This window comes from Cololabis saira, chromosome 7 (assembly GCF_033807715.1).
Source record: "Cololabis saira isolate AMF1-May2022 chromosome 7, fColSai1.1, whole genome shotgun sequence".
NCBI lineage: Eukaryota > Metazoa > Chordata > Actinopteri > Beloniformes > Belonidae > Cololabis > Cololabis saira.
Window position 1 is genome coordinate 39,845,470 of NC_084593.1, and position 15,702 is coordinate 39,861,171.

The window sequence follows — 15,702 nt, forward strand, 5'->3', positions numbered from 1 at the left end:
ATACAGAATGTGATGACACCACCCACGACTCTCTATGTCAAACCATTCAAAAGTTATAGCAGAAAATCGGGACAACCAATCAGAAGAAGGGGCGGGGCTAATTTTCGCCAATTATGGTCAAGGACTCAATACCGAGTCCCATGATACCACCCACGACTCTTTATGTCAAACCTTTCAAAAGTTATGGCAGAGAAAAGTATTCTAGTGGGCGCTGTTGAGCCGTTAGGCCACGCCCATTAATGCAAACCATGAAAAATCAAATTTATCGCCAGGCCTGGCTTGCCCATAGGAAAAACAACACCAACCGCCGCTGAGTTTGTGTGCAGTTTCCCATTGAAACAATATCTCACACTACTGAGGTTAGATGAAAAACATTAATTAGATGAAGTTGGTAATTAAAGAAGCATGAGGCAGGATTGAAGCAGGATTTATGAAAAAAATGTGTATACGTTTTAAGTTTTCTAGTAATAATGTCAGATGAAGCGTTCCAAACCAAAAAGAATGAGCCCTCTAGTGTATCTCTCCGTTGCCTTGAACAGGCTGTGTGCTGCAAAATGTGCTGCAATTGTGCCCGGAATTTCCCGCGCTGTCCTGCGGATGTGACGTCACATGACGCTGCATGCGCGTTCTCCCCCTCTCCCGTGCCGGCTTCGCTGTTGGCTGCAGTACCCCCAACGTCCGTCGTGGCGAAGGGTGGTGCTAGAGAGTCTCATTTCTTAAAAGGAGCCTCAAGCTCCTTTAAAGATTACAATATTTAGATATCACTCATCACACCAGTAAACAGGAGAAACCACAATGGTCAATTCTCGCCAAATTGAGTAAATTCCAATTGTCCCTGAACGCACCAGTGGATGAAAGATGCAGTGGATGAAGAAATAATCATCAGTTTCCGAATTCCGACGGTGTATATTTTTATTTGCACCTTTTGCTATAAAAAAAAAAAAAAAAAAACAGTCAATGAAAAATGGATAGGAATAGTAAGCCAAGAGGACTTATAATATTACAAAGTTCACTCTCACTCTCAAATAAATAAATAAATATATATAAATAAATACAACAACACACCCCTCTCCCCTTCAAATAAATTCAAATGAACAATCAAACTTGTTTCTTTATACAATTAATTAATTTATACATTTATCAATATTCCATACCATGTCTTTGTAAAAGAGCATAATACAAAGTCTTTCAGCATAAAAGTACGTATTTTTAATGTGTGACAGCGTCCTGTTTCATAACTAAATCTCTGCCAGCCTCTCCAAGATGGCCGTCGGTACCTTATCCAAGATGGCGGCCGCGCTGAACGTCAGCTCCAATGCCCCGCCCCCCCGCGGGAGATGCGCGCGCATAACAAGCCCCCGCCTCCCCCACCCCCCACTCCCCACCCCCCACCCCACCCCTCCCTCCGTCCCCCGCGGGAGCACCCCTCCTTTCTCTACTCTCCTCTGGCTGTCACCCGCTGCAGGCAGTAGTCAGAGTTAAGAATACAGTGAATTTAACATAAATATTAATAGAAAATCACCGGTCCCACTCAGGCTTATGAAATTCACAAGATATTTTCTCATTATAGTAAACAACATATCTACGTAGTCGGATGTTAATTTTGACATTTTGTGACAAAGACATAGCTTTTTATGTTATTAGTTCATTTTTTAAATTTTTAGAGTGACGGAGTTGTTCGAAAATAATATGTTCCAGTGTATGATTTTTTAGTCCTGTTGTAAGCTATCTGAAACTGCCATTTAATTTTCCTTACACAAAATCTCTGATTTTTAATTAATATTTTACCAGAAATACAGAGTGACATAAAAATGCCAATTCCTTTCAAATTACGACCACGATACGCGACACGGTCAACAAGGGACCTACTGACCTTCATCATATGTGTCGATTGGATTAAGATTGGATGAACGAAACAGCAATTATAGCACATAATTTGATGAAAAATGTATACCTGACCAAAAGGTGGCGCTATGGAGTTCATCCAAGATTGTCATATCCACTTGTTCAGAATGGAAGCCTGATTACATGTATTGATTTTGGGTTGATTCTGACCAATTATGTTTAAGTTACAACAACTTTTATGTTCATGGCGAGACACCGAAATTTGACAACCTCTGACAGCGACGCCCTTTGACACAAACTTACAATTTTCTCTGTCACTCATCGTCAATGCCTTACCTATTATCTGACCAACTTTGAGATCATTAATCTCATCTCGCTTGGAGCACAGATGCATACTACAAGACATGACAATTCCTGGTGCCAACAGGTGGCGCTACAACCGATCCTGAATATTCCACCATAGATGTCTTCAGGCTCAGCCTACAATCATGCACATACGTTTTCAACAACATCAAATCATGTATTGCTGAATTACAGCCAATTGATGTTTGATGGCGAAGCTTAAAAATGACCTCAAACTTCGCCGGATCACTACGGTCACGCCCTCTGGCAGAAACTTAAAAGCTTCGCAATTTAGCGTCAACCATGTGTCTAGATTGTACAAACCAAGTTGTGAGCCAATCTGATAAAATCTCTAGGAGGAGTTCGTTAAAGTACGAGGCCTGGAAATGACCATGATTCATGAAAAATGACATTTTCTGTTCAAAATGCCGGACTTCCTGTGTAACTTAGAGCATGGGTCCAAGAGACTTTTTTGTAGGGCTTTGTCTGATATAATAGACACATAAAGGACATTGCTGTAAGTCAAACCATATTATGGGGCTCTTCAAAAACATAAAATAGGTGGCGCTATAGAGGCCCATTCTTGTGGACCCATGCCTGTCGCCCATAAAATACGTAATTTTACGCGACCCTGGAAGCGTGTGCAAAATTTGGTGCGTTTTTGAGCATTTTAAGGCCTCCAAAAAGGCAATTTATTTACGGCGAGAATAATAATAATAATAATTAAAGCTGCAAGCAGCGATGAACGGGCCCTCGCACTCACGTCAACCGCCCCCCATAAGCATATCAGAAATGACACTTACGACTTCCTATGTCAAACCATTCAAAAGTTATAGCAGAAAAAAGGGACGACCAGTCAGAAGAAGGGGCGGGGCTAATTAAGGCCAAAGAAGCTCAAGGACTCATTACAGAGCCCCATGACACCACCCACAACTTCCTATGTCAAACCATTCAAAAGTTATAGCATGAAATAGGGACAACCAATCAGAAAAAGGGACTGGGCTAATTGTCACCAATTTTGGTCAAGGACTCAATGTTGAGTCCCATGACACCACCCACAACTCTTTATGTCAAACCTTTCAAAAGTTATGGCAGGGAAAAGTTTTCTAGGGGGCGCTGTTGAGCCATTAGGCCACGCCCATTAATGCAAACCATGAAATATCACATTTATCGCTAGGCCTGGCTTGCATGCAAAATTTGGTGGCTTTTGGAGAACAATCAAATATGGACCAATCAGATGAAGGGGAGGCGCGCTTTTTGGCATCTTGCGTTGTCACGGTTACACTTTTGAAAGAGAAAAGTAATGCGCGTAGTCGCAGGATGGAGACGCAAATTTTGATGTATAACACATCTGGGTACACATTAAGGTTCGGGCCGTATTAATTGCGGAAGGAATGGCATAAATTGCGCCAAAATTACACAATTAATTAAAAATGGCCGACTTCCTGTTTGGTTTTGGCCATGGCGCAAATAGACTTTTCTTTAAGTTGCGACATGATACAGGTGTGTACCGATTTTCGTGCATGTACGTCAAACTGTATTGTGGGGCTTGAGGCGCAAAGTTTTTTCTGTCTGAACCAATCAGATGAAGGGTGGGCGCGCTTTTTGCCGTCTAGCGTCGCCACGGTAACGCTTTTGAAAGAGAAAAGTAATGCGTGGTGTCGGAAAATGGAGACGCACATTTTGATGTATAACACACCTGGGTGCACGTTACGGTTCGGGCCGTATTAACTGCCGAAGGGATGGCATAAATTAGGCCAAAATGACACGATTAATTGAAAATGGCCGACATCCTGTTCGGTTTCGGGCATGACGCCAAGAGACTTTTCTTTAAGTTGCGACATGATACAGGTGTGTACCAATTTTCGTGCATGTACGTCAAACCGTATCGTGGGGCTTGAGGCACAAAGTTTTCAAGGGGGCGCTGTTGAGCCATTAGGCCACGCCCATTAATGCAAACCATTAAATATCACATTTTTCGCCATGCCTGGCTTGTGTGCAAGATTTGGTGACTTTTTGGGCCATTTAGGGGGGCAAAAAGGACCTCCTTTCGTCGAAAGAAAGAAAGAAAGAAAGAAAGAAAGAAAGAAAGAAAGAAAGAAAGAAAGAAAGAAAGAAAGAAAGAAAGAAAGAAAGAAAGAAAGAAAGAAAGAAAGAAAGAAAGAAAGAAAGAAAGAAAGAAAGTATATATTTACAAATATTATGGAAGACAACACAGTAAGCAGGCTATTAATTAATGACATCAATAACCATTTACCCGATTTTTGTTATCTGTGACTGTGATTGTGGGAAAGTATGACGAGGGGGGCATTTCACGGCAGGGGGGCTGAATCCGGCACAACACCGGCAAGTAAGTTTGGCCTCGGGCCAATTTTTTTCGGAGCAACTGAATGGTAGAACATCACATCAATCAGGCGAAACATGTTTTTTTTCTACTAAACAAAACTTTTTTTCCCTTTATCTATAGGCTACTAGTATTATTATACTATTATATCTTGTACAAAAAAGTAGTTTAAGAAAGTCATTAGTTTAAATAAAGTAACTTGAATTTGCTACAGACTGTTATTGGTGTGTTATTACTGCTTTAGCGCTACTCTGTGGCTCCGTTATAACCGCTTAAGTAACTTGGTGATAATAATATTATTTTCTGCCAAGCTACTAACAAATGCAGTCCTTCTTTAAAATACACAGAACGACATTAAACACATGAAAAACCCATGATATGAACAGTAGCACAGTAGTCAGTGCACATGGAGCAGCAGCTCTGTCTGCTGAAGCGAGTGAGAGGATATGCAAATGAGGCGGATTTTCCTAGTATTTTTACACATATAATGGACGTTTTACCATTTAAAAGACCAACAGCAAAACTCAAGGTAAGTTATCAGTTGTATTTTTCACAGTTTAAACCACAACAAATCACTTTAAAGCAAGCAAGTACGTCTTACCATTTGAACAGCTCCAGGAGTTTTGTCGGGAGTCTGTGCCTACGTTACTCCTGAATATTTGTGTGCACCTTTAATTAAGGCCCCCCTATGCTACAGATGACAGGGAACTATACACAATTGTGTGCGTCCGGAATCATGAAGATTCTACTTTTATTTTATTTTATCTTTTCTAAATAAAGGCTTCGAATTCTCTATGAAATTGTCGTGTTTGTGATAGTAAATAATTAAAAATATATATATATATATATTTATCAGATTTTCAATTGTCATCTGACGGGCCAGATATTATTGGAGACGGGCCAATTTTGGCCTGCAGGCCGCCAGTTGCCGACCACTGGTTTACAGCTTAAGAAAACTCAAATATCCTATCTCAAAAAATTTGAATATTCTGTGAATCTTAAACTGTAAACCATAATCAGCAATATTAAAATAATAAAAGGCTTGCTTATGTGTGTATACCTGAAGTGTGACTACCTGCAGAACGTATTTTAGCATGAAAGCTTTCATATTTAACGTACATCAAGCATCCTGTATCATAGCTACATGTCTGCCGTTTGTAACAAAGCAAACCGCGTGAAAATCGGTTGAAAATTAAGCAAGTTATAGTTATTTTACTTATGCAGACACCTCTTAGCGATACCGATCCAAGATGGCGGCCACGCCCGACGTTCTCAGGCAGTCAATGCAAGTAAGTCAATGCGGCGCCTCGACCAAGATGGCGGCCGCGCTGAACATCAGCCCCTCCCCCCGCGGGAGCTGCGCGCGCAACGCCCCCCCCGCCCCCCCCGCCCCCCCAAGCCCCTTCACCCCCCCACCACCCCTCCCCCCGTCCTCCTGCGGGAGCTGCAGCCCCTCCCCTCCCCTCTCCTCTACTCTGCTGACAGAGAAGGATCAGACCAGCCTGTCAGACAGACTGATCGAACATAAATATTATTTAAAAATAATAATGTTCGACACAATTTCATAGAATTAACTGTAGCTTTAAACAACACATTAAACAATATATTTAGGGAGTTACGGAGGTGAAAGGACATAAGAAAAAAAAATGTGATTTATTTTAAAATAAGTTCATATTTTGAAAAAAATAGAGTTACAAACTTTAAAAAAAACTATAGGTACCAGTGTATGATTTTTTACTCATGTTGAAAGGTATATAAATCTGACATTTAATTGACATTTAACAAAACCTCTGATTTTAAATTATTATTTTACCAAAAAATTCAGAGTGACGAAAAATGCCAATTCCTTTCAAGTTCTGACCACGATACGCGACACGGTCAATAAGGAACATACTGACAATCATATGTGTTGATTGCTTTAACATTGGGTGAATGAAACAGCAATGACAGCACATAATTTGATGAAAAATGTATACCTGACCAAAAGGTGGCGCTATGGATTTCAATCCAAGATTGTCATATCCACTTGTTCAGAATGGAAGCCTGATTACATGTATTGATTTTGGGTTAATTCTGACCAATTATGTTTAAGTTACAACAACTTTTATGTTCATGGCGAGACACCAAAATTTGACACCCTCTAACGGCCACGCCCTTCGATAAGAACGTACAGTTTTCTCTGTCAGTCATCGTCAATGTCTTACCTATTAAAGTGACCAGCTTTGAGATCAATACACTCATCTCGCTTGGAGCACAGATGCATACTACAAGACATGACAATTCCTGGTGCCAACAGGTGGCGCTACAACCGATCCTGAATATTCCACCACATATGTCTTCAGGCTCAGCCTACAATCATGCACATACGTTTTCAACCACATCAAATCATGTATTGCTGAATTACAGCCAATTGATGTTTGATGGCGAAGCTTAAAAATGACCTCAAACTTCGCCGAATCACTACGGTCAAGCCCTCTGCTGAAAACTTAAAAGCTTCGCAATTTAGCGTCGGCCATGTGTCTAGATTGTACAAACCAAGTTGTGAGCCAATTCGATAAAATCTCTAGGAGGAGTTCGTTAAAGTACGAGGCCTGGAAATGATCAGAATTCATGAAAAATGACATTTTCTGTTCAAAATGCCGGACTTCCTGTGTAACTTAGAGCATGGGTCCAAAAGACTTTTTTGTAGCTCTTTGTCTAATATAATACTCACATAAAGGTCTTTGCTGTAAGTCAAACCATATTGTGGGGCTCGTCAAAAAACATAAAATAGGTGGCGCTATAGAGCCCATTCTTGTGGACCCATGCCTGTCGCCCATAAAATACGTAATTTTACGCGACTCTGGAAGCGTGTGCAAAATTTGGTGAGTTTTCGAGCATTTTAAGGCCTCCAAAAAGGCAATTTATTTACGGCAAGAATAATAATAATAATAATAATAATAATAATAATAATAATAAACATCACAGATACAATAGGGTCCTCGCACTTTCAGTGCTCGGGCCCTAATAATAATAATAATAATAAACATCACAGATACAATAGGGTCCTCGCACTTTCAGTGCTCGGGCCCTAATAAACATCACAGATACAATAGGGTCCTCGCACTTTCAGTGCTCGGGCCCTAATGATGATGAATAATGAAGAAAGAAACCTCCTTCATGTGGAAAATACTGCTGTGTGTGTTTATGTGCATGTCTCTGCATGGCTACTCGGTGTAACATACTTGGAGACAATCCCATTACCTTAATGCCTCCCATGAGAGACTGTGCATGTTTTATGTTTGTGTGTGTGTGTGTGTGTGTGTGTGTGTGTTTATGTCTGAATTTCCCTCACACACACTCATACAGAGTACGTTATTGACTATTCTCCCTCTTGCGTTAAGCTTTGTCTACAAATATGTGGACAAGTAAACACAGTTTTCTGTAAATAATGACACTGTTAAGTAATGAGAACTTAACCATCCCCATCCCCTCTGGAGGAGTGTGAACATGTGTGTGAGAGAGAGAGAAAGCAGGAGTCCTGCAGAGTCCCTATGGGTGCTAGTTAAGTATAGTAAGATAGATTTGACACCCAAGGCTTCAGCCCGAGTCAGACGGGGATAGAGAAAGACCTGTTTTCATCCCCCCTCCCTCCGTCTGTCTGTCTGTCTGTCTGCTCTTCCCTCTTTTTTTCACTTCACCTCATCATCCCTAAATCCTATCCCCATCACTATCTTTAGCGCTATGTCTACATTTATCACATCTACACTGTTTGCTAATTTCTTGCCTTATTCCACCTCCCAGTGTTTCCATGCTGCTACATCTCTTTTAAAATTTCTCCAATTCTCCCCATCGCTACTTTTTTTTCTTCCTCACTGCATGAACTAATTTCACACAATATAATGAGCACTCACATCATCATTATTATTTGTCCTCTCTGAGATTTGAGGCTACGGCGGCTGTTCATCCTCCCTGATAGCTTTGTTATAGCTTTGTCTCTGGAGGTTTCCCTCTCTTTCTCCGTGTCCTGGCCTCCGGCTCAGAGAGCCACCAGAAGCAAGATCCCGCAGGACTGTTTTACAAGTGTGTAACTATAACAATAATACTAAAAAGCATAATAATAATCCTAATTCTTCAAATATCACACACAACATTTCTGGGTGTTTTTTTGGATGAAGGTCTAAAGTGGAATAATGATATTAATCAAGTTTGCAAAAGATCAATGAAAATGCTTGGCATACTGAAAGAGGTTTGTCCCTTGATCCATTACATCCCTCTGCTCTCTTGACTCTGTATTATAGTTTCCTATTTCCATATATGAATTACTGCAATGTTGTCTGGTCTGCAACTTATACAACTTTTCTCAACAAATTACTGATAATCCAAAAAAGATTCTTAAGAATGATCTCTCAGTCTGGTAGACACCAACCCTCTGTACCTCATTTTATGAAATATTCATTCATGCTTGTTTGTGCATAAGTTTATCAATATAAAACAAGATCTTCCTGTCATAGCAGTTTTTTTTTACTTTTTCATCTGATTTTAATTCATATCCAACTAGACACAGTGGCTTCTTCATTTACCCTTCTGTCCAACATCTGGTCATCAATTTAATATTACATTTAGATCCAAAACTCTGGAATGACTTTAATGTGTCGCTGAAGTCAACATTATCTTCAGAAAGTTATTAGAAAAACATCTTATTCTGTCTTAACCTTCAATGTCTTTATCTTTAATGTAATCCAGACCTTGTAACCATGTTCTCTGTGACGTTTATATTTATAATTTCTTTAATTTGTTGTACATTATCTTTGTTATTTCATCACAGTTGTTGATGGGAGCTGAACTCTGTACAAGCCCTTCGGGCTTCATTCCCTCCATGCACTGTTTTTTAAAAAAATGTGCTAAATAAATAAATGAAAATAAATGAAATGAAATGAAATCCTCATTGTTATGATCATGTTTCTGTCCGAGCAGCTTTGGACTGGCTGCTCTAGTGTTTCCTTTCATCACAGTTTCAGCTGTCTCTCCATCAGGACACATAGTTAGTCCTCTCTTACAACAACAGTAATGAGAGCTGCACCAGGTAAGGCGTGGGTTTATTTAGCACATCAATAAAACATGAACAATCAAGTGCTGCTTTGCTAGATAATATTGTGAAATCTCTGAATCCAGAATTATTCTTCATTACTGTCTGTCTTTGCCTCTTTAATCTCCCCGAGCTCTGTCAATCAACCCACATATTCCTTTAATGTTCGATTGCGTTAATGGAACAGTTGGACTTGTTGGGAAAATCCCTTGTTTTTTTTTTCTTGCAGAGTCAGAAAAGGAGATAAAGGCTATGTTTTTGCTGAATACTGATGCACATGTTGCACCTTTTGCCGTTTTGATAGGACCTTTCAAGTGCAGTGTGAATAAAAGATGAGAGAGTAGATGAAACAGAGAAATAAGGAAAAGAAAAGCTTCTTCAGAAAAAAATACAATTGTTAATCAAGAATAAAGCATACAGGCTTATTGAATTCAGATGGAAGGCTTTGTGGTTTATCAAATATGTAATTTAATTACTTTTAGGCATCGAAACATTCATCTTTTGATTTTGTCAGTTAATGTTTTCATCCCCCGCGTTATAACGGCTTCAAAATGCTTCATAAACAATTGCACGTAGTCAGTTAAACTTCTCTGAAGTCTTATTTCCCAGCGTGACGGTTCAGCCTCTTCCACAAGGCTCCTCCAGGCTCCGCAAACTGTCTGGTTTTCAGATACCGGGCAAAAGTGCTCATGCAGACTTAATGACTGATGAAAAGCAGCCATAATGATGTTGTAATGAGATGATGGGTTTGAGCAGCACATACATTATTGAATCCATGAAAATTTAGCATATATAGCTCATATATAAAAAAAACACGGTGAGGTATAGGAAAGCAGAAATGACTGTAGCCTACCTTTCTTCTGCAGGATGGCACTTCCGCTGTGCCTCCCTATGTGGTTCTCCACGTAGCAGGTGTAGTTGGCCAGATCTGCCTCCTCCACGGCGTCAAATGTTAAGGACAGTTCCACCTCCTTCTCCCCTAAATGCTCCCTCAGGATCCTGGAAGGACAGAGGGACAACCGTCACGCAGGGACATCTTCTCTATTTACAGAATTACTAAATGCTTAAGAAAGACAAAAGTCACTTATATTTAAGCATCGTCATCACCCTCCCTGATTACGTACCAGGGAGACATGAACATGTCTTAAGGCTGAATTATGGTTCTGCGTTAAACCTACACTAGGGGTGTGCAAACAAGGGTACCTCACGATTCGATTCGATTTCGATTATTGGAGCTTCGATTCTTCGATTCTTCGATTCTAACGATTGTCGATTCGATTCGATTATTGGTGCCACGATTCTTCGATTATTGTGATTTTTAATGCTTTTTTCCATACAAGATTGATTTTGTCTTCATCTGTGGCTACATTTGTAAATAAATAGCCAATCAATTAACTCAGTTCCTCTAACAACACTCATTAAGTAAATAACAAGGTTTTTTGAACATTTGACATGTATTTTTCAAAGACACAAAATAATTTATTTTATGACTATGTAAACATTTGCTCTTTGACTTACTTAACTTTGACCAGGGAAAGCTGCACTTGCATGAGAGCGCCCTCTATTGGCGGAAAACACTGAAAACGGTCAAGCCCTGGATTTAATGAGTTCATTAATTCAAGTAAACAAGATATGTACTTCCATCAAATTTATTTAGTGTAAACATATCTGCCATATTTCAAGTGAACAATAAGAAATGGGCATTCTTGAAAATAAAATGATTCAGCAGCTTATTCAGTCTGGAATCTGGATAAGATGAATTGCACCCAACTCTAACCTACACCGTAGGGTACTAGGGTACACGGGAGTCTCTCCGTAGCCTACGCTGTAGCCTGACCTGCACCTCCCAAAAAATGTAACTACGCGTCGAGGCGACGCAGACCCAACGCAGACCGAGAGGGCTGTGATTGGTTCGCTTGGTAGCAACGCATTTCCGGTTCCGGTTCTCTCTCGGTCGCCATTGTTCACTAAGACCGGACAAACCGGAAGCTAAACAAAGAATCAACTAGAGACGACGATAAAAATAAAATTGTTGTAATTCAGCCACATTGGAGGGTTTTCGAGCATGAATCGGCTTTTCTTTTCTCCGGAAAAAAAACCCCCTAGCACTTTGGGGGGGGGGTACTGCACCGCGGTGAAATGGAGTGACGTCGAAGTCTGAAGAATTCACGACGGCGTCACGGCAACGTCTTGCCTGACACACTGTTTGGTTTTACGAGAAAAGGAGGAAATGTATCACGATTTATAAGGCAGATTTATTTATATTTTATGTATTTTTTTCTGCATATATATTAATGGTTAATACCATGTTGGTTAAAACCTAAGGCATATGTATATATATGTATATATATATATATATATATATATATATATATATATATATATATATATATATATATTAGTCTATAATATATATCATATATATTTACTTTATTTTTATATATATATATATATATATATATATATATATATATATATATATATATATATATATATATATATATATATATATTTTTTTTTTTTTTTAAGTGTGTGGGTGAGGGGTGGTTCCGCAGCTAGTCTAAAACACGAAAAACACACGGAAACGCTCAATGAGCACACAAGCCTTTGAGATCTGTAAGTCAAAAAGCAAAAAACAAACAGGAGAACAGGCAGAGACACAAATAGCAACCATTCCAGGTCCCTGAGACTGAATCAAAGCTAGACTACTGCGATTATCTGTCCCCCAAAACTGTGGAGTGAGCATGTAGGTGAGTGAACAGGTGTGTATGTATAAATATAAGGTAGATTTATAAAAGTAACAGAGGGAGGCATGTTTATAAAATACAGTGAACAGATGGAAGAGCCTCTGTAGTTCTGGCGAGGTCATACTCCTCTTAAAACCTGGGTAGAGGAAGGGGGGGGTGCTGGCTGATGTCTGGGTCACAATGTGCACCATTAAATGCTACATTCACTTTTTAAACACTCTTATCAGCAAGAATCAAAATATGACAGAAAAGAAAAACCTGGCCCGACTACTTTTCTTTCTTTTTTGTCACCCCCAGGCCAACTTATAAGCTCTTTATCTTCTACCTTTTCATATCACTCCTTTTTGGCCACTTGATACAGGCTTCAAGGTGAAGCAAGGGCAAAAACAGCTGGGAAATGTGACAGTTGTCTCCTGCTGAGCAGGATTACCACCTCACCCTCCTCAGCATCATGTCGTAAAAAGGTTTTAATCTAAACAGTGTTTAAATACTTCAGGCGAGCCGTGTTAAACGGGGACAACTCGATCTCTTCCCTGTCTATTGCTTTTCCATAATTCAGTTCTAATATAATAAATAAATAAAAATGATACTTTTTTGCAAGACTTCACCATTTTATTCATGGGCTATAAGTAATGAAACAACTTTTCAGTGCAAAGTTATGTTTACCTTTGGCTAAACCGAAGCGCCAGCGACAACTCGATGCATAATGGAACATAAATACCAGAACATGGAAACTTTTTCCAGGGTTAGTGATCTAAATGATTATTACTTATAAAGTTTAACTCTTTTAAACTTGATAGTTAACCCATGTCAGGACACAACCAACGTCAGCCCAGTGTCTTGTGTAAATCTTATGAAGAATATTTGGGGATGTCATAACAAACTTTGGTTGGTTTATTATGCATCTGCTTATACAAACATTAGTGTGTAGATTGAAATGAGACACAGGAAATATCTGGCCTTACTAAGCTACAAGGGTCAGTCCTTGATGCCAACCACATGAACGCTCCCCTGAAATATACAGACAGGATTTGCAATAATAGAAAACAGCATATAATCTAGGGGTGTGCAAACAAGGGTGTCAGAGTATTAGAGTGTTTACGGTACTCTGCTTTACGGCTGTCGTAACGTAGCTGTTGATGTTTTACTCTAGTGGGTGTTACGGCAGTGGGAGGGGCTTTTACGTCAGTCACGTGTATGCTGTGAACATGAACCCGAGAGCTCCTAGATAAAGAAGTAACAACTTACCTGTGTGGACCTTCCGTGATTTATTACATGGTGTCAGAAGTGGCCAGTGGTTTTGCAAAGAGTGTAAACCATGGCGAAGTTTAACCCACCGGAGAGTTTCAGCTTTGATAAACCGACGGAGTGGACCGACTGGAAAAGGCGGTTCGAGAGATATCGGACGGCTACGGAGCTCAACAAGAAGTCGGGTGAAGTACAAGTGTGTTCCCTGGTGTACGCAATGGGGAGTGAAGCGGAAAATATTTTCAAGTCGTTTACTTTTACTGACCCAGGACACCAGAATAATTACAAAATAGTAATGGAGAAGTTCGACGAGTACTTTTTCCCACGGCGGAATGTAATCCATGAACGTGCTGTTTTCCACCAGCGCGTGCAGCGGCCTGGCGAGCCGGCAGAGACTTTCATTAGGGCTCTCTATGATTTATCAGAACACTGCGAGTTCGGGGAGAGTAGAGATGAAAATATTCGAGACCGAATCGTGGTGGGGATTCAAGATAAAGAGCAGTCTCGTAAGTTGCAGCTCATGGCGGATCTTACACTGGCGCAGACTATACAGTCTGTTCGCCAGTCAGAGACAGTGAACATGCAGATCAGTGCGCAGGCAGCAGAGGCCACGGCAGCCACGGCATCCGTACATGAGGTGCGGGGCGCGCGGAAGAAGAATATAAAATGGCAGCGCAACGCCAAGAGAGGGGGAAAGACGGAGCACGGGAGGAAGTGCAGCCGGTGTGGGAAAACGGAGCATAAGGATCTAGAGAGATGCCCCGCTCGCAATTCAGCTTGCAACAAATGCGGCAGGAACGGACATTGGCAGAGCCAGTGCAAAACCAAAGCGGTGAGTGAAGTAACAGAGGCAGATGAGCAGAGTGAATACTTCCTGGGATCAGTGAATGCTAACGTGAGTGATGAGTGGACAGTGCAACTTCTTCTGGGTGCAACTCCTGTTAAGTTTAAGATCGATACTGGGGCTGATGCTAGTGTATTGTGTGAAGAGACTTTCAATATGCTCATTCCAGAGAGAGAACTGAAGCAGACTAGTGTATCTTTGACCAGCCCAGGGGGTCAATTAGACTGTAAAGGACAATTTCAAGTTAACACCACATACAAGAAGAACTCATACTCATTCCCAGTGTATGTTATTAGAGGAAAGTCTGTTAACAATTTACTCAGTAGATCCACTGCAGCTGAGATGGGCCTCGTGAAACGGATCGAGGAGGTCCATGGTGCCTTTGGAGAGCATGGCACGCTCAAGACGGAGCCTGTGAGGATACAGCTCAAGGACAACGCCACCCCGTACGCGGTGCAGACTGCGCGCAGGGTCCCAATACCGCTGACGTCCAAGGTCAGGGAGGAGCTGCGCCGCATGGAGGAGTACGGCATCATAGAGGAGGTAACCCAGCCAACCGATTGGTGCGCCCCCATGGTGCCCGTGCTCAAAAAGAACGGAAAGGTTCGTATATGTGTGGATCTTAAGAAACTAAATGAACAGGTAAAGAGAGAGAGATTCATCTTACCTACACCAGAGGAGATTACAGCGGAGCTGTGTGGAGCAACGGTGTTCTCCAGCCTTGATGCAGCCTCGGGGTTCTTCCAGATTCCTCTGCACAGTGAGAGTAGCCTACTCACCACATTCATTACGCCATTTGGCAGGTACTGTTTCCGGCGCTTACCGTTCGGGATAACGAGCGCCCCAGAAATTTTCCAAAGGAAAATGTCGGAGACACTTCAAGGCCTACAGGGCGTCTCAGTTTACATGGATGACATTGTTGTGTATGGGAAGGACATGGAAGAGCACGACCTCCATCTCCAGAAGGTCCTGGAGAGAGTCGAGTCTGCTGGGCTCAAGCTCAATAAGGAAAAGTGTAAGCTCAGACAAGAGCAGCTCAACTTCCTGGGCCAGGTGGTCGACGCCACAGGCGTGCGGCCGGATCCAGCAAAGGTGCGAGCAATCCGGGAGCTCGCTGCACCAGAGAACGTCCACGAGCTCAAACGTATCCTGGGCATGGTGAACTATCTCGGTAAATATGTGCCGAACCTGTCCACAGTGGGCCAGCCACTGTACGAGCTGCTCCGGTCCAAGACAGCTTGGACCTGGGGTCCAGCACAACACA

At 41.3% G+C, this 15,702-nt stretch overlaps 1 protein-coding gene across 1 annotated transcript in view; it reads right to left on the reverse strand.

Annotated features, from left to right (window-relative positions):
* The window catches only part of il1rapl2 (interleukin 1 receptor accessory protein-like 2), a 605,742-nt gene that overhangs the window by 50,119 nt on the left and 539,921 nt on the right, over positions 1–15,702 (reverse strand). Inside the window, exon 9 of the mRNA XM_061725899.1 lies at positions 10,453–10,598. Within this exon, the coding sequence (XP_061581883.1) occupies positions 10,453–10,598 (146 nt within the window). The remainder of the gene's footprint in view (positions 1–10,452; positions 10,599–15,702) is intronic.